The 20325-nt window shown below is 43.5% G+C and overlaps 1 protein-coding gene across 1 annotated transcript in view; it reads right to left on the bottom strand.

Annotated features, from left to right (window-relative positions):
- Positions 1-20325, bottom strand: part of CERS3 (ceramide synthase 3) — a 51249-nt gene that overhangs the window by 30732 nt on the left and 192 nt on the right. Inside the window, exons 2-3 of the mRNA XM_035130782.2 lie at positions 4839-5021; positions 2722-2839 (exon numbers count right to left, since the gene is read on the bottom strand). Coding sequence (XP_034986673.1) covers positions 2722-2839; positions 4839-5020 — 300 coding nt within the window. The 5' untranslated portion in view covers position 5021. The remainder of the gene's footprint in view (positions 1-2721; positions 2840-4838; positions 5022-20325) is intronic.

The following is a 20325-nucleotide window of genomic DNA, read 5'->3' as shown; positions in this document are numbered from 1 at the left end:
TTTTTTACTATCCACATTATGATTTTAGGATCCTGAGGGTTCTTTCTTATTCAGAGCTTGGTTTCAACTACTGTACTAATGTGGGAAAGGCTCAATTCTTTCATTGATAGATTGTATTGGTGGATTTGTATTCTCATTGTGTATTTTTCTGTTGTGAACTGCCCTGGGATCTTTGAATGAGGGGTGGTCAGTGCTTTCTTAAAAAAAAAGGTTAAGGGGTACTCTCATTTTCCTACTCGTACTGAAATACTGCCCCTCAATGAGGCCAAACTTAGATTCACAAAATGTTTAGGGGTATGTGTCCTCCTGTATCCCCCCAGAAAAAAGTGCTGGGGGGTGGTATACAAATTTAATTAACAACAATAATAGATTAACCAGCAACATGGCTAACCTGAAACTAACCTCAGGGGGACTTCCATATAATTGTGTACAGGATTATTGTATTTTAATATTATGTTGGAAGCCGCCCAGAGTGACTGGGGAAACCCAGCCAGGTGGGCGGGGTATAAATAATAAATTATTATTATTATATTATATTACATTACATTACAGGATGTCAGCCTAAATTGATCCATTTTGAGATATACCGGTATCACACTTGTTTATAGGACTGGTTCAGAAGCTGCTTTGGGTAAATGGGCACCCCCTCACCTGTCTCTATTTATTATCCTGCCGGCCAACTTTTTGCCTCCCCTTTCTTACTCCAACACATGTGCTGCTGCTAAGTTATGGTGCTTGCTCTCTAACCATTTCAAAAACTACCGTCTTCTCTATTTCTGATTAAAGCCTTCCCATGCTTGTGCGGAAATTGTTTGGCATTTGAGAGAAAGAGCCTTTTCAGTAGTGGCCCCCCCTAGGGATGTATGAAGGCACTGTTTTCTGTTCTGCCCTCTATTCATTGCATGCAGCACTGCTTCCGTTCTGCTGCAGTTCGTCTTTTGACAGAAGCTACGCTAGTGGTCTCACTGCCTGCTGTGGTGAAATTACATAATCTATGTAAATCACACTGTTTCCCCAGAGAGGTCCTCCTGGGACCTATCTTAACATCCCTTTATCATCAGGCAGAGACCTTCTTAAAGATTGTTTTTAAAAAAATGAAATTGGAGTATACCTTGAGGACACTGTGCTGGCTACTCCCTGATTTACTGTGATGTGTGAATGTGGCAAGAAAGAGAAGGAAAAAGCAGGGTACAAATGGGTGGAACTCAGGGTTTCCAGATCAAGGGTCTGGAAACCAAGCCTTATGAGGAACGGTTGAAGGAGCTGGGTATGTTTAGCCTGGAAAAGAGGAGACTGAGAGGAGATATGATAACCATCTTGAAATATATTAAGGTCTGTCATATGGAAGAGGGGGCATACTTGTTTTCTCCTGCTCTGGAAGGTAGGACTTGAACCAATGGCTTCAAATTACAAGAAATGAGATTCCGACTAAACATTCAGAAAAAAACTTTCTGACAGTAAGAGTCATTTGATAACGGAAAAGACTCCCACGAGAGGTGGTGGACTCTCCTTCCTTGGAGGTTTTTAAACAGAGGTTGGGTGGGCATCCGTCATGAATGCTTTAGCTGAGATTCCCACATTGCAGGGGGTTGGACTAGATGACCCTTGGGGTCTCTTCCAACTCTATAATTCTTTGATTCAGTCCTGCCTCACATGTGCCTTAACTTCCTGAATGCTGCTGCTATTTTCTCCCTGAATTGTGAGAAATAGTCCCTTGGAGGATCAGAGCATGAGGATCAGTGGCGGGGTCAGCTCCCCTCACCCACACTACTTTGATGTACAGTTTTTACATTTTTGGTTTCTAATTGTTTAAGAGTTGAAAACCAACCTTTGCCCAAGGACTCAGGCTGGAGGCAGTAGGAATAAGAGAGGAGTAAGGGGAAGTGGTGAGGATCAAAGGTGCCTGCAACTCCTCCAAAGTCTACAGGGCAAATCAGGAGTGGCCCAGAGACCACTTGCATTTTGAAGCCATCCTTTCCAGAAAGGCTTTATTTAAACCGGCACCAGAGGGAATGTGTGTTGCTCAAACTGGCTGCATGGATGTATAACATTTTCAAATTTTTGGTGTTGTTTTGCTACACTTTACTGCATTTTGTACTGTGCTGGGAATTGTAAACTGAATAGGATTTTCATTATGAAGTTAATGATTCGGGGCCTAAAACACAGGATAAAAATGTAACATAAATGTAATTATGAGAGGCACTTGGAATTTCCAGTAGTGGTCTAGCGAGGGGGATATATAAGTTTTAGAAAGCCATACGCATTCAGAACTAAGGATGTTGGAGAATTTCAACAGAAATGGGGGGTGGGGTGGAAATTGCTGGTGTCTGCTTATTTGTCCCATGTCCAGTACAGAAATCAATCTGTTGTTGTTGCTTTCAGGCCACAAATTATACATGATTATGTCCCCCCCACCCCACCATTTGCATTGCATTTTCTTTGCACTGAAATACATGGGATGGAATAACGTAATGACCATGTAAGTGGCATGCATGATTTATGTACCTAACTGCATAAACTGCTAAGTCACAAAAGACAGCAGGAAGAATGCAGTTTTTGGTGGAAGAGGAACTGCAGCAGAATGGAAGCAGTGCTGTGTGTGACAGATGCAGGGTGGAATGAAAAACAGTGCCTTCTTATACCTCCAATGCAGACAGGCACAGACAATGGTTTTGAGAACAGGAATCTACTAAAGATACATCCTTTTAAAGAAACCTTCACCTGTGATGGTCTTTTTGTGCACTTCTTGAAAAAAGTTTCCAACGTGGGATTCTTCTGGGGCCGGACACGCTTCATACTCTTTATGCCCATGAGATGTGCTAGAGGAGCAGCAATGCACCTGGAAAAGAGGAGCCCTTTTTAAAAGGAGAAAGAAATGGCAATGATTCTAATAGATTTCGGTGGAAACTGTGCTATCCCCTGATGGGTTTGCTTTTACTGCAACACTGAGACATGATACCTGTGCCTATGGAAAGGTTTTTGCATGGAAAATCAGCCACTCTTACCTGGGGAGAAAGGACTGTGCTGCACTTTGGAATAAAGTGGTACCTTGGTTCTCAAATGCCTTGGCACTCAAACGCCTTGGTTCCCAAACACTGAAAACCTGGAAGTGTTCCAGTTTACAAACGTTTTTCAGAAGTCAAACATCCGATGTGGCTGCCAGCTATTGCTTCCAGGGTACCTGCACCACTCAGAAGCTGCGCCTTGGTTTTCAAACATTTGGGAAGTCAAACGGATTAAGTTTGGCGCTTTTGTTTTTGCTATTTATTTTGTGTGGTTTTTTTGTTTTTGAGGCTTTTTTGGTTAATTTGTTTTTGTGACTGTGTGGAACCCAGTTCAGCTACTGATTGATTGATTGATTGATTGATTGATTGTGTGACTGCGGAAATGGATAAAAGCCCCCCATCCAAACAATGACTATCATCTGTGCAGGTAAGAAAAATACTTAATTTTAATCATCTACATTACTGTCTTATTTATTTTATAGTACAGTACATTGATTATTACTTTCATTTTAGGGATCAATGGTCTCGTTAGATAGCAAACTTCATGTTAAATTGCTGTTAAGGGTTTGTTTTAAAAAGTTTGGAACAGATTAATCCGTTTTGCATTACTTTCTATGGGAAAGCGTGCCTTGGTTTTGGAACGGATTAAGTTTGAGAACCAAGGTACCACTGTACTGCTGGATAAGAAGAGATATAACAGGAGGGGTGGAGTCACTGTGCTGGCTTTGCAGAAGGCGGATTGCTATTGCTTACCAGGAGGGAAATAGGTGAGGTGGTGCAGAAGTCAGAACGATGCAAAGCTTAAGGACCATCCAGATTAGCTCTCCTAGTGCATTTGCCTCTCTGCCACCTCATCCCTCCCTGCTCATAAGTAGCAGCAACGCACCTGCCAAGAAGTTAGCATAGGAGTTCCACACCTACCAGACAAACTGCTTCTGATATATCCATATATATAATTGCTCCCATCTCTTTCCAGCTGTCAATTTCTTCAGAGGAGGATGCCTGGAGTGTGGCTAAGAGATGTTGCTTCAGCAATGCGGCAACTCAGACTGATGGCCTGAGTAGGAGAACTTGAGGCTGCACCCCTTCCTGGCATTCAGCCAAGCTCTGATCTGGGCAGGTGCTTCCATGTACTTCCCCCTCCTCCCAAGAAGTAAAAGTTGAAATATTATATTCTTCATTCATTTTTCTTGGAATACTTGTAAATAGTTTAAGACATGACAGTGCAATAGCAAAAGACTTCATTTCCATTGCTGAAACTTAAATAAAACGAATAAATAAAGTAGTGAGGTCAGCCTTAGCTGGGGTAACCCAGAAGGATGGGCAAGGTATAAGTTATTATTATTGTTATTGTTATTATCATCATCATATCTGCCATTGATTCCTATCTTGGTGCATATTACTGTGAATTAATGCATGCAACTTTTGTTTTATGCTATTTTATCCCTCAATTTCTTTCTTTACATATGCCTTCATCTTTGTCTTTCAACACCACCTTATCTTTAATAATAATAATAATAAATAAATAATAATATGCAGTAACCTGCTCTAGGTTGGGCCCACACCTCAGTTTTAGATCCTTGGGAGGCATGTGGTCTAAGGTATAAACTCAATGCTACAAAAATCTATTCAGCTAGAAAGAGAATATAAAAAAGGAGCAAGGCACTTACTTCGAGAGGCTTCAAGACCAAACAAGAAACAATTCTAAGGAAGCTACACACAGCTTCGTAACATTACAGCTATGTGCGGCCAATTTGAAGTAACCTTCCCATTGCCTTAGCATTCTTGGAGCTTTGGAAAAGCAATAGATAAAAGTAAAAGAGAAATAGATACCTTTCAACAAAGAACCTAAGAGCCAACATCCCAAATGCATATGGAATTGTGACCAATAACTCGCGTGGTTTCGGAAAGACGTATCCATTGTGATCTTCAAAGTTCGCCCAGCTACAGTTGGCAGGCATCCAGATGTTCTCCCACCAAAACCAGCTATTCACAAATTTTATTATGTGTGCCATTCTGAGGGGAAGGAAAAGGGGTCAAATTAGTCCGTGCTAGTCTATTAACAAACACACGCACCGAGACTGCGACCGCTTTGTAACATTTAGACATGAACACGACAAGATCTTCTGCAACTGCATGCCAACTAAATAATGCAAATCAATTCACAAGTATATACACATCTAAGTATCAGTAGTAGAAATTGTGGTGAGGCAACAATGTTCACCTGGGAGGAGGAAATGGGTGAGGCAGTGAGAAGCAGGAGAGACGCAAATGCACTGGGTCATGTTGCCCTCTCCTGCTAAGGGTATTTCTCTACGTCAAGGACAAGGATAATTTTTCTTGGTACAAGTCAGACGCTGACTCTTGAGGCTGTATCACATAATGTGTGCATGGAGGTTCTCCATGTGAGTTCTCAATATTTCCTTGCTTGTGATTTATTTTTTAAGGTCCTGATGAAAACCACCAGTATTTTAAATCGAATTTCTCCTAATATATGTGTCTTCATGAAATTTTGCCCAGTATATACATTTGTGCAAAGCAACTTTCCCTGACGTGGTGCATTCTTGGGTATTATTTTCACTAATATATGCGTTTTTATGCACACTTTATTTAAATACAGTAGTACCTCGGGTTACGAACACGATCCGTTCCGGATTGCGGTTCGTAACCCGAAAAGGTCGCAAACCGAGCACTATTTCTGCGCATGCGCAAAGCACTTTTTTGCGATTTTCTGCACAAAGCGTGCGCGTCACTTCCGCGCATGCGCGGGGGGCCCCGCCGAAAACACTTCCGGGGGTGCAGAGTTCGTAACCCGAACTGTTCGCAACCCGAGCGGGTCGTAAACCGAGGTATGACTGTAATGGTTGTGGGGGTTTTTTGTATTTGCTGCTTGCATTGCAAAATTTGGAGACGGGCCCATTTCAAAGATGGCTATGTTTCAGTTCATATACTGTATCAGAATGCACAAATTAGGTAGGTTCACCTTTAAACGCAAACTGAATCAAATTTCTCTCCCATTCCTGTGCATGTCCACAGCTGCAGACATAAGTGGAACTCCAGCATTAGCACTAACGCACACACAACAAAGAGTACTTCTACCACGTGAAGCGATACTTGCTTATCTGAAATCCATCTATACACATATACACATCTTGCCAAAATGTGGGAAAGCACCGATAGAAAGTCCTGATAGAAACGACTCCTTTTTTGCATAAGCTAGGACAAGAAGTTACTCTGCTGGTTAAATTAACTGTGTTGTTAAGATGGGTTTGTGCAATACTAAGGTGCAACAGGATGGATGCTGGACTTGATGTGCCATTGGTCTGGTCTAGCAGGCTCATCTGGGGTTCTTATAGGGGCTGAATGCAGCCCTTGAGCCCTCTCTGTGTGGCCCTGGGTCTCTCCCCGGACCATGATCCCTGCCACTAGGCCACATGTTTCATTGCCTCTGCTATGCAGCCTCAAGTGCTTTTGCCTGGCTGGAATGTGTCACTGGACTGGGCTAATGCTTCATGCTTGTGTCTCAGGGGCAGGTTTGGGATGGAAGTTGCTGTCTGGTGAAGAGGAAGAAGAGGAGGATGGTGTGGAGGATTCTGTAGGCAGCGAGAAGCCTGAGAGAGGATGGGACCCTCACCCTTTGCCTTTAGGGATTTTTGTGTGTTTTTGTGTGTATACCGTATGCAGGTCGATTCCTATGCAAAGCAGCCAGCATTTCAAACATTTGAAACGTGTTTTTTTTTTAATCTATGAGGTAAAACTAAAGGCATACTGAACAACTTTTGTAAGAGTGCCATGCTTCAATGCCTTATAAAAAACAAAAAACAACAACCGCAATTGTTGTATGAAGAAATGCTTTGTACCCCCAACTTACAGCCTAGAGCAAATTTTTATTACTGAACTATAAACCAGAGCAGGCTGAACTTTATAATGGGGACTTCTGAAAGGCACTCATTCACGGTGAGCAGATGCCATGATAATGAAGCCAGCCTTTTAAAGAGGCTGCTTAGACATAGGCTTTAAGATAAAGGGTCTTTAAGCATGCCAGTCACAACTGACGGTGTGCTTTTTTGTGTGTGAGAGAGAGGGGGGGGGAATGACTTAACAAAAAATTTATATCAGTAATAGTAAACTGCCACAGAAAACAAAGGCAGGTCTGACGGAAGTCAGAACACAATATGAAAAGGAGGCCTTTGGGGCGTAATTCTGTAACATTTGAAAGTACCCTGAAATATTTGAAAACTGACACAATGCCAGTCATTGTGGCAAGCGAAAAGCTAGGCCACCCACTGCCTGGGGGCAGAAGACAGATTTTACCCCTCCCCCAGCTTCCCCATCCCATTCTTCCACAGCACCCCCAAATTTACTTGACCCCACAGATCTTGATAGGAGCCAATGAGAATGGAGTCAGTCCTGTTTTGCATAGCCCCTCCCCATTTTATCTGCCTATCACTATCTAGGTTCTGAATGTAGCCATCATGACTCATAGCCAGTGACAGCCTTACCCTCCACGAATTCATCAAGTGCAGTAGCAGCTGGTACCCTTTGTGTCTGGCAGGGCAGAAAGCAGGGAGCCCAACAGTAGGGGGCGCCAGAGCCAATGACAGGCAGAGGCAACAAATTTTTCTTTTTGCCTCCATCTGGTTGTAAGTGACAAGGCAAGTAGGGGGCTGCTGGGCAGCTAACAGAGGTTCATTTGCCCACATAAATTGGGTCTCCACTGGCCAAGTGCTGAATGAACATAGTGCAATGTGCACACATAAAAAGCTCTACACTCTCCAAAGTGTGGGGAAACCATTGAAATTACATATGCAGCTAATTTTACTTCATAAAATTTACACACCATTTGATTGTAAAAATAAACTTCAAAGTGATTTACAAAAACAACAATAAGATCACCACTAAGAGAAATTAGCAACAATTATTTAGGACATTAAAAAAAGTTAAATAGACTTAAAAACAAATTAAGACTCACATCAACTTCCTAAACATCTGTACAGGCTTGTCTAAACAAAGATGTTTTTAGCAGATATCATTAAGAGTACAGTACAGTGAAAGCACCTGCCTGATATCAATAGTCAGGGAGTTCCAAAGGGTAGATGCTGCCACACTAAAATATCAGGTTCTTACAAATGTGGAATGGATCTAATGTGGCTTCTGTAATAGTGTTAGTCCTGCCGATTGAAGCTGATGAGTGGGTACATTTTGGGTAAGGTGATCATGATAGGATTCCCATTTCTGGAGGCACACGCACGCACGCACGCACACACACACACACAATGTCTTGTGGAAGATGGAGCAAGCTTGTTTTCTCCAGCTCCGGAGGGTACATCTCAAACCAATGGATTCAAGCCACAAGAAAGGAGATTTCGACTAAACATCAGGAAGAACTTTCTAACAGTAAGAGCTGTTTGACAGTGGAACAGACTCCCACAAGATGTGGTGGACTCTCTTTCCTTGGAGGTTTTTAAGCAGAGTTTGGATGGCCATCTGTCATGGATGCTTTAGTTGAGATTCCTGCATTGCAGGGGATTGGACTAGTCACTAGATGACCCTCGGTATCCCTTCCAAGTCTACAATTCTTTGATTCTATTGCAAGGAATGTAGAAGGATCATGCTTATATTGAACCTGCCAGCATTCAAACATCACAGAGCTTTGCAGTTTTCAGTAGGGCAAACGGATAAGGAGCCATTGCAGGCTAAATGATGCAAAAAGAGAGCACCTGCCCAACTGAAGTTGCAGAAACCAGATTTTCTGGCTGCCATAGTACCACAGAGCCCTGACTACAGGCAGAGCACCAGGTGGCTCTGCAACTTGTTCTCCAGTAACCCAGAAATGAAAGGAGTACAGCAGGCTAGACTCGTCCTTCTGGCTAAGCAAAAGGATGCTGAGGCAGTTATATTAGAACAGGTCACGCTGTGCACCAGTGCATTGCCACACTTCTCAGCGGGACTTCAGAGGTTTAACAGGACTTTGGGCACTTTTAATAATAAGCCTTATCACAAAACAAAAGAGGAGCATACCGTATTATCAGGAGCTGGAAACTTCAGCCTTGTATATGGCTGCCCCAAGTGGTGAGTGATCAGAACTGCAGTTTGGAAGAATACCCATGCTGTGGGCTCTGGCTAGGGTTGCCGTAATTTGAACAGTGAAAAGGCGGACAGAAAAGTTGTGGAGCTTTGTTTTCTGCCAAAGTTGTCAAATTCGCTAAAACAAAACAAAAATATTGTTTTCCCGGACATTTTTAGCAATTTCTGCCCATCTGGCAGTGATGGCCACCGACTTGGATGTCTTTAAAAGAGGAATGGTGTAGCAAGAAGACTGCTAGCACATTGGCAAAGCTAAGCACGTTCCAGCATGTTTTCAAATTGGATGGGGGACCGCATGCTGAGATTCCTGCACTGCAGGGGGTTAGACTAGATGACCTCAGTATCCCTTACAACTTTATAATTCCGTGATTCTACCTCTACAGTTGGGGGCATTATGTGTCTGAATACCAATTGCTGGAAACTGCAGGAGAGGAAGGTGCTCGGGTGCTCAGGTCTTACTTGCAGCCTTCTCACAAGCATCTGGTTGGCCACTGTGAGAGGTAAAAAGTAAAGGTAAAGGACCCCTGGACGATTAAGTCCAGGTTGTGGCACTTATCTCGCTTTCAGGCCAAGGGAGCTGATGTTTGTCCACAGACAGCTTTCCGGGTCATGTGGCCAGCATGACTAAACAGCTTCTGGCGCAGCAGGACACCGTGACGGAAGCCAGAGTGCATGGAAACGCCATTTACCTTTCCGCCACAGTGGTACCTATTTATCTACTTGCACTGGTGTGCTTTGCTACTGCCAATACTGAGGAGTATATTACAACTTTTTGAAAAGATAGGCATCAGCAAACACCCAAAATGGAGTCATGTTGATTATACAACCTCAGCATTACATTCAAGATGAGCTTTCAGCAACTTGAAACTACACAACTCTGAAAAATAGTAGAGATGTACCGAATGTAGGGTTGCCAGACTCATGGCCACTGGTCCCATCACCTCCTGGCAAACAGAAGGGGAAGAAATGGAGGCAGTGAGAGATTTTACTTTCTTGGGCTCCTTGATCACTGCGGATGGTGACAGCAGTCATGAAATTAAAAGACGCCTGCTTCTTGGGAGAAAAGCAATTACAAACCTAGACAGCATCTTAAAAAGCAGAGACATCACCTTGCCGACAAAGGTCCGTATAGTTAAAGTTATGGTTTTCCCAGTAGTGATGTATGGAAGTGAGAGCTGGACCATAAAGAAGGCTGATCGCCGAAGAATTGATGCTTTTGAATTATGGTGCTGGAGGAGACTCTTGAGAGTCCCTTGGACTGCAAGAAGATCAAACCTATCCATTCTGAAGGAAATCAGCCCTGAGTGCTCACTGGAAGGACAGATTGTGAAGCTGAGGCTCCAATACTTTGGCCACCTCATGAGAAGAGAAGACTCCCTGGAAAAGACCCTGATGTTGGGAAAGATTGAGGGCACTAGGAGAAGGGGACGACAGAGGATGAGATGGTTGGACAGTGTTCTCGAAGCTACGAACATGAGTTTGACCAAACTGCGGGAGGCAGTGGAAGACAGGAGTGCCTGGCATGCTATGGTCCATGGGGTCACGAAGAGTCGGACACAACTAAACGACTAAACAACAACAACAATGGTCATTATGCTGCATAAACTGTATAAACATCTACTATGGGAAATAACTGATCTTGGCTAATGCCTAGTACATAGTACTGTAAAGCATAGTGCATTTTAACACATCTCTATAAGCCATTCTGGAGATTTTATCTTTCTGGTAGAACGTGTATGTGTTTGTCCATCATAGGGATCCAGCAGGCCCTGCTATCAGATTGTTCTTGACATGATGAGTTACTAATTAGTTGCCTGCAGCCAGAATCACTACCGGTACTTTCTGATACTTCTAGGAAACATTCAGGGAAGGCTGATTAACCACAGCTGTTATGGGACACAAAGTTTCTATTGTCCCTCTGAAAGACCTTTGGATATAGCTGCTCTACAACTGTACACCTTTGGTCCCAAGTGCCTGTGGAATAATTTATCAGGCAAACCTTGCCTCCTGGCTTAAGTTCTGGAAGTGCATGGGTCTTCTGGTTAAAATATTATCTTTTGGCTTTCCTTCCTTCTTTTGGGACTTTCATTAGTTGTAAGGTGTAATAAATCTTCAGGTATCTGCAAATTAGCTCTAATAACCTTCCCATTAAAATGGTTGAGCAGGAGACCAACCATTTTCTAGTGATGTGCTCCTGTAAATCAACAGGGACTTGTACACAATCAAAAGCTTTCTTCTTCAGATTTTTGACTGTCTGGACCAGGGCCGGCTCTAGGAGTAGTCTGGGTGGTGCGGGGCGCCAGGGCGCCGCCCCGCCCCATGGAAACCGTGCTGTGCGCTGCGCCCGCCCACCGGCAAGAAACGGACCAGAGCGATCTCCGCACCACAGCACCAGAGCGCCCGACGTGCTTGAGACTGTTCTGGTCTGGACCAAGCATCCCCAAACTCGGCCCTCCAGATGTTTTGGGACTACAACTCCCATCATCCCTAGCTAACAGGACCAGTGGTCATGGATTATGGGAATTGTAGTCCCAAAACATCTGGAGGGCCGAGTTTGGGGATGCCTGGTCTGGAGAGACCTTTCTATAAATCCATTTGACTAGGGAAATTTGGGGCTTAATGTAATGTGTTGAAAATTGCATCCTTCAGCAAACTGCCTGAATTCTGCAAATGTGGAACATTGTCACTGAACACTTCATCGGGAACGCCATGCCTAGCAAAGATCCCTATCAGGCTGGCAGCTACTGATCTACTGCTGGTACTTTGCAGTGTGCATATTTATAGAAAGAGGGAACAATAATCTGTGACTATTAAGTTGCAGTTGCCATATTTCAAGGAGTAAAGATCCGGGGACTCGCTGAGTGGTGCAAGAAATGGCATCACACGCAGATACCAGAAGCCGCGTCTGCGCATGCCCAGATGCCGAAAATCGCTTCTGCGCAGGCGCGATTTTCGGTTTCCAGGCATGCGCAGAACCTATTTCTGGCTTCCGGGCATGCACAGAAGCCAGATTTCCGGCGCCACGGACATGCACACACGTGATTTCCTGCACATGTCCGCGCATGTCCAGCCCACAGATGATCCGGCCCATGGCCAGAAAACCTTGCCGACCCCTGCTCTTGATCCTAAGCTTCCACTGCCTTGTGGGATATCTTTGTGAGAAGAAAAGGCTAAGGGAGTAAACTCTCCAAGATGGTTGGATGGTGCCTTGTATTCTGGCAACTCCTGCAGCCAAGCTGCAAACGTATTGCTGTTTTCCTTTGGCCACATCAGAGAGGCCATACACGCTGCTCAGGCTTGCGTCCAGGGGAGGTGCATTCCATAGTCTCTTGAGACAGATGGATGTCAGCAACAACTTACCGTACTAGCATGAGCAATTAGCATGTGGAGAGTTAATTAACCTACATCAATGTCCCAAGTGTGTACTAGCCTTTAATCCTAGTCAATCCACAAGTGTTGATGAAATCTGGTGAAGCCCTTTGCTATGGGTTCCCAGAAGCAGGGATTAACCATTATTAGTACTTCAAAACATCAAAAGAGCTGGGTTTTAGCATGGAAATAAATAAAGGAGGCTTAGTTTTTTTAGGAACAGGAGGATGGAGGGGTGGTACCAGAAGGTGGTGAAGGACCCATTTTTTTGGGGGGGGGGAGGCTGGGAAAGATGCCTTGGACTGCTGTGGAGCTGCACTGCTGTGGGTAACAAGCCCCTCTTGATATGACTATGCTGCAAGTTCTGTACTTGTTCCATACAAACTAAAGGTGTCTATATGTGAATAAACCATATTTCTTAAAGCTACAACAGCCTCCGCCGTATATTGCTTCTCAAAGGAACACAGACACTGGGTCGCCACCTAGGAACTACTGCATTGGACTCCTGCAACATGCTCTATGTGGGGCTACCTCTGAAGGTGGCCTGGAAACTACAACTAATCCAGAATGTGGCAGCTAGGCTAGAGACTAGAAGCAGCCATCGAGACCACATAACATCGGTCCTGAAAGACCTACATTGGTTCCCAGTACGTTTCTGAGCACAATTCAAAGTGTTGGAGCTGACCTTTAAACCCCTAAATGGCCATGGTCTTGTATACCTGAAGGAGCATCTCCACCCACATCGTTCAGCTACTGCAGTCCAGTCTCCCCTCTTGCTGACTGGGGCGGCGCCTGGGCTCCGGCGTCTCGCTGAGCCCCTCATCCGCTGTCCCTCAACCAGAGTGGTGCCAAGGCTCTGACCCGTCTCGGAGCCCTATCTGCCCGCTCTGTTCCCCAGAGTGTAGCCAAGGCTCAGACGCCGCACTGAGCCCTCCCTCCATTCCTCATTTCCTCCTCCTGACTCGCTGCTCGTGCTATCACTGTGCAAAGTGCTGGTCAGGATGACGGGGGGGGGGGGAGGCTCCCTGTAGGGAGTCCCCCTGACAACAGTGAACAAATTTAACAGAGCAAAGGTCATAACAAAAGTACTGACAAGACATGCACAACGGTACCTTGGGTTAAGAACTTCATTCATTCTGGAGGTCCGTTCTTAACCTAAAACTATTCTTAACCTGAGGTACCACTTTAGCTAATGGGGCCTTCTGCTGCTGCTGTGCAATTTCTGTTCTCATCCTGAAGCAAAGTTCTTAACCCGAGGTACTATTTCTGGGATGGCAGAGTCTGTAACCTGCAGCGTCTGTAACCTGAAGCATCTGTAACCCGAGGTACCACTGTACATACCCTACTATACTGCTCAGCTGGGACATCATGGAATTTCAGAAGCCATTCCAGCTTCTGACTGAATCCTGGGACGTCCTGCCTTTTGATTCGGCGTTCTGGTGGGAGTCAGCTGGTTTGCACCAGAGCAGCTGACCAAAAAACGAGCGTTCCCATTTGGCTCCCCCGGTTATTGGAGGGCATGAGCTACCCAGCGAGAAGCAGAAGTAAGTAGCAGACAGCTTCTGGTGAGCATCACAGATGCTAGAAACCAGCCCTTAGCATACTTGACAAATAACAATAAACATTTTAGAAATATTAAGCTGTAATAAATAAGCTTGTGCGCATGGGTGGAAAACACCCTAAGAAAAGCATAAAAAGGATTGTGTAGAGGCTTGAATGGAGCCTGTTCCTTCTTGGAGGATTTGGAACTTGCTAGGCAATTAATAAATATCACCTACTGGGTGCCTTGCTTCATATCTCGGTCTCGCCCAGTTATTTCCCACCTGGACACGAACTGACAGGTATTGAGGATTCTACCACAGTAGCAGGCTGCCTTATACAGAGTCAGACCAAAAGCCCATCCAGTTCAGTATTGTCTATGCTGACTTGCAGTGAGTCAGTGTAGTGTAGGGGTTACAGTGATGAGAGACCAGGGTTCAAATCCCCACTCAACCACAACACTTGCTAGGAGACCTTAGGCCAGTCACAATGACTCAACCTAAGATTCCAAATATAGCAAGGAAGAGAAGGAGGAAGAGAACCATGTATATCACCTTGAGCTCCTTGGAGGGAAAAGTGGGATATAAACGCAATAAATTAATAATAATAATAATAAATACATTCCAGAGAAGGGACATTCCTAGCCATATCTGGAGACGCTGGGGATTAAAGCTGGGAACTTCTGCATGCAATGGAGAGGCTCAAGCACTGAGTCATTTTCCACATCCTCAAAGCTCCCTCTATTCAAGCCTTTTTCTTGAAACCAGGATATGGAAAAGATTGGCATGGAATATAGGAAATGGAAAAGATTGGCATGGAAATGAAAAAGCATGACTGCTCATTCAAGAACACCTAACAGGTAAAAGTCTCTGGAAGTTCAGCTTAGCAGACCCTACTATTACAGAATGCGGTGCCACAGACAGTTTTGACATAACTTACAAAACCTGTTTTTAAAACAGATTATTATGGGCAGGTAAGTGGAACTGGGTGAAAGGCCCTCTTCCTAGGACCTAGGAACTACTCAGTACTCACAGTTATCAAGATGCTGCTTACATAAATGATGGAGGAAAAATCCAGTTAGGGTACCATATTCAGACAAAAGTGTATGTTTTGTAACTTGGGGGGAGGGTTAGTGATTTTCATGTCATTCTGATGTTATAAATGCACTGTTCTCGGTAAAACCTGGATTTATTTTGAACAGGAAATGTTGTCTCATAAGGATTAATGGATTTTGCTGTTTTGTAATTTGCCTTCCTCTGTACTGCAGACTATTCACAACCCATTTACCCTGAACGCATATAAGATTTGGAAGACCTGGCAACAATGCCTTTCCCACTATTCCTCCCTAAGGTGGTTGATCCATCTCTGTGTAAAGCTATTATATCACAGGAACAGAAAAAACAAGCTCAGATTGCGTTACTTCTATGTTAATGATATTCCTAATTCGGGGGAACAGATCAGATTAAAAATGGGGGGCCGGTGTCTAAATTGTTTACAGAAATATCAACTTTGGCATATACTGGGAGATGAGTCACTTCAAGTGCAAGCTTCTAGATCTCTGACTAATTTTAAATCTATTGTATTGAGTCAGGGATCACAGAGGCAAAGCACTGGTCTCTATTACTTACATAGTGCTTTTAGAATTTACCCCTGGGTCCGCTGCTGGGTCTGAAATGTTCTTGGGAGAAGGATTTAAATATAGGAGTCTGAATGGAAATCACCCTGTATAGCAAGGCCTTATAAATCTCTTTCATCGTATGTGTGGTTCTGCACAAATTGCATTTGTACACCTGTGATGTCTCATATCACATTGCGGTCAACACAGGATTGGTGGCAGAACTGTGGGCCCTCGCGGACATTCTTACATCATGCCCTTGGGTGTCATTATTTTGTTCTCAAGGATATCAAGAAATATCTAAAATAATTAAATGGTAGGTTTAGGTCTCCCCACAACATATCCACTGAATATGTGGACTAACAACATGAAAACTTTTTGCTCTAAATAACTTTTAGCTGCTGCTAGAATTTCAATAGCTCAGCCATGGAAAACCCTGAAAAATCTATGTTTGTCTTTGGACTTGGCTATTGCAGAAAAAATGTGAACATAAACTGCATATATCCAGGGAGGCTCCAGAATACTTTCATGTCATCTGGTGGGATTTTATTTCCTATGCTTGACATTCATCATCCACACCTGCTTGGGAAATGAGGATGTCTTCATTTATACTGGTGTGTCATCATTTCTTTAATTTACTTTTTCCTTTATATATGTTATGATGTAATGTCCTGCTACTGTACTTTTGGACTGCTGTAATGGTAATAAAAGTCTAATTTAAATACATAACTAAATGCACTCTCTCTTTTATAGCACTTGTAAATGTTGTATCTGTCATAAGTATTGGAACGTACAAACTGAAACCGATCGAAAACCAAGGCATGCTTCTGATTGGCTGGAGGAGTTTTCTGCACTCAATCAGAAACCATGGCAAACATTCAGCTTCTGAAAAACATTTGCAAACCGGAACACTTACTTCTGGGTTTGCAGCATTTGGGAGCCGATTTGTTTGACAACTAAGCCATTCGGGAACCAAGGTACCACTGTATTAAATCAGGGGTCGGCAAGGTTTACCTTGCCTGGGCCGGTTCACTCCAGTGGAGATCCCTCTGTGGGCTGGAGTGTGCACGCCCACGATTTCTGGCATCTACATCTGAGCAGACGCGATTTCCGGTGTCTGTGTCTGCGCAGATGTGATTTCTGGCACCGCAGAAACGAGTCCCCATGCCGCGCCGGTTTAGTGCAGCACTCAGGGACTCGTTGAGCACGTGGCTCGGTTGGGGGGGCAGCTTGTGGGCCAGTTAAACGACCACAAGCGGCCCATGGGCCTTAGGTTGCCGACCCCTGAATCAGACTCTTGGCCCATCTAACTCAGTATTGTCTACGCTGACTGGTGTGGCAGTTCTCTAGGGCTTTAGACAGGGACAATTCCCATCCCTACCTAGAGATGTCAGGGACTGAACCTGGAACCTTATTGTGTGTAGAGCAGATACTCTGCCACTGAGCTATGGCCCTTACTCCACCCAACACAGCTTCCTTGTAGTCAGAGGTGTACAGCTTAGATGCCTGATATCCCATGAGTCCTTGATTCGGGGGTTGGCCTCATTAGGCACACATAGCCCAGCAGGGCTATGGCTGCTGACCACACAGAGCCTCCTGGCTCCGCTCCTCTTCTTAGAACCCTAAACAAACTACAGCTCCCACAATTCTTTGGGAGAAGCTACGATTGTTTAAAGCGGCATTGTAGTGCTTTAAATGTATGGTGTCTAGAATAAGAGAACAAGAACATATGTTTAAAGAAGATTGGGAAATGTTTACTGGGGGAAACTGTACACTTGACAACGATGGCAGCATTAAGGTAAATTCAACAGTGTAAATAGGTCTTGATGGATATAATAAAGGAATACTGAATAGTTTAGTTTGTGTAAAATATGCAGGGATTTGTGATATGCAAAATGAACCACGGAAGGAGAAGGGAAGTCACTTATATTTTAAGGATGTTTAAATGAATATTCTAAATTGTAAAACAGAAAGTTTAATAAAAATTACATACAGTATTGTATGGTGTGAATTTGCCATTAAACGATGTAAAACAGTGGTTCCCACTAGGTGGTATGCGGATCCCTGAGGTTCTGTGGCACCATAACTATCAGAATTGTCAAAAGTAGAGGGTCCATGGCTTCTGCTTTTGAAAAACAGGGGCCCCACAGTACTTACTTAACGGGGAACCACTGATGTTAAAAAAAAAAAGAATCAAGCTTTATTCATTATAACTCCAGCCAGAATATTATATGCTAATGCATGCTGGGGATAAGAAGCCTAATAAATCAGATCAGATAAAGAAAGTGTGGAGAAAGCTAAGCGTTGTCAGGCAAGGAAGGAAAAAGTGTGACTAAGTAACCGGTAATAACACAGTGTATATAATAAAGGGAGTTGGGAATTTCGGGCCAGGGAACTGAATATACCAATTTGTGAAGAAAGGAAAATAGTATGCTGAGGAACATCAGTAGCAGTATTTATTATAGTTATCACATATTGTGTTTTTTATAATATACTGTAATAAATGTTGGAGGCCAGAGTCTGTGTGTGCAAGTCACCCATCAATGCTGGAATTAGTAAAAGTTTAGAGTAGTAGTAGTAGTAATAATAATAATAATAATAATAATAATAATAATAATAATTTATTTATACTCCACCAATCTGGCTGGGTTTCCCCAGCCACTCTGGGCGGCTTCCAACAGAAGAATAAAATAATCGATTAAAGATTAAAAGCCTCCCTAAACAGGGCTGCCTTCAGATGTCTTCTAAAAATCTGGTAGCTGTTTTTCTCTTTGACATCTGATGGGAGGGCGTTCCACAGGGCGGGGGCCACTACCAAGAAGGCCCTCTGCCTGGTTCCCTGCAACTTGGCTTCTCGCAATGAGGGAACCACCAGAAAGCCCTCGGCGCTGGACCTCAGTGTCCGGGCAGAACGATGGAGGTGGAGACGCTCCTTCGGGCATACTGGACCAAGGCCATTTAGGGCTTTAAAGGTCAGCACCAACACTTTGAATTGTACTCAGAAACGTACTGGGAGCCAATGTAGATCTTTCATTGATTAATTTGGTTTAGGGAAGCTTTTAATGTTTAATAGATTATTGTATTTTAGTATTCTGTTGGAAGCTGCCCAGAGTGGTTGGGAAAACCCAGCCAGATGGGCGGGGTATAAATAATAAATTATTATTATTATTATTATTATTATTATTATTGCTAACGAGACAGGCCAGCTCAGCAGATGAGGCTCACTGAAAGGAAGGCTGACGACGGCCGGTCATTAGATTAGCCCATCCAGGAAGCCGCCAAGAGGGCAAAAATGTGCCACATAAGGAGGGGGGGAGCCCCTCCCTAGCTGTGCGTTGGTGGTGGGTGGAGACCAAAGCGGTTTCAGATTTCAGGGTGAATGACATAAGTGAACAGAAAAGGCTTATCAGTTTTGCAAGCAGTTTGGCAAGCAGAGCAACAGAGGAGAACACCATGTGGGCTGGCTAGGACAAGCTGTAACAAGGAGACACAGAGGGCATGACTGATTTCTCCTTTTGCAGACCCAAGCATGCTGCACCTATGAGAGAAGTAACGGACCCTCTTGGGGTGCAATCCTGAGCACCCTCTATCCTAGGCTCAGATTGTGTAAATGCACCACATTTCATAAAGACACCGCTGTCTGCCCTGTGCTTCATTGTCCAAAAGGAAATACATACAGAACTTGGTATCGGTGTGGCGTGTAACAATATTTATTCTAGTCAAGTAACACTGTGGTATCATTAATACAGTAATTTCATATCAGGTGCTTTCTGAGAATTAATCATTTAGTGTTGCTCCTGTGGCTGATGGTGATGATGTAAATTGTGTACCGTTTTTATGACTTAATCATTATACAATAAGGCTTGCACATTTGTTTGTTTTTTAAATCCCAGCACATAGTGAACAAGGTGTCTGGTAGAAAGGTAGGAGGCTTGCCTTCTCTCTCCAATCTTGGATGTGCCAACAATTTTTTTATTACATACTCCACACAATATGTAAAAGCAATTAGTCATGTGATTTCCCCACTACCACCTGCAGGTACAACAAGTTCAACACGTTTAAGGGATCAGGAGGTAAGAATAGTGAAGCAACATATATTCGGTCACAGTATCCTATTTATGACTTTATCCATCTAAAATCATTAGTTTGGGTTTTTAGCACTCTACCCAAGCAGCAGTCTTTCCCTGTCTGCCAGAATATCATCTGGATCTGTTAACTGTTTTTTTTTTTAAAATAAACATCAGGAAAAAGTAATTATCAATGGCTGCATTAAAATATTTCAGCAGTTACAAGGTGACAAGAAAAAGAGAATGTAACTCTATCTATCTATCTATCTATCTATCTATCTATCTATCTATCTATCTGTATCTATCATCTATATCACACAAGCACACAAACACCATTTGATTGAGGTGGTGGAACCCTCAAGACAATTTACAAAAAGAATCAAACTATTAAATTGTCAGTAAAAAAAAACCCAAGTCATTTAAAACCTTCAAAAAATAAAATCAACAACATGGGGAAGGCCAGATTAAAACACATGTCAAGATTCTACATGTTTTTGCTGTTATTAAAGCATTTCAAGTCAGTTAGTACACCTGCCATTCATTAGGATGGTGAGTTGTTTCATTGTTTTTTCGCATAAACTCATTAATTTCAGTGAATGGGACCCGCAGCATACAACTGTTAGCATTAACTGCGTTCCTTAAA

Source organism: Zootoca vivipara, chromosome 14 (assembly GCF_963506605.1).
Source record: "Zootoca vivipara chromosome 14, rZooViv1.1, whole genome shotgun sequence".
Lineage (NCBI taxonomy): Eukaryota > Metazoa > Chordata > Lepidosauria > Squamata > Lacertidae > Zootoca > Zootoca vivipara.
The sequence above is the reverse complement of the archived record's forward strand: the minus strand, read 5'-3'. Positions and strand labels throughout refer to the sequence as shown.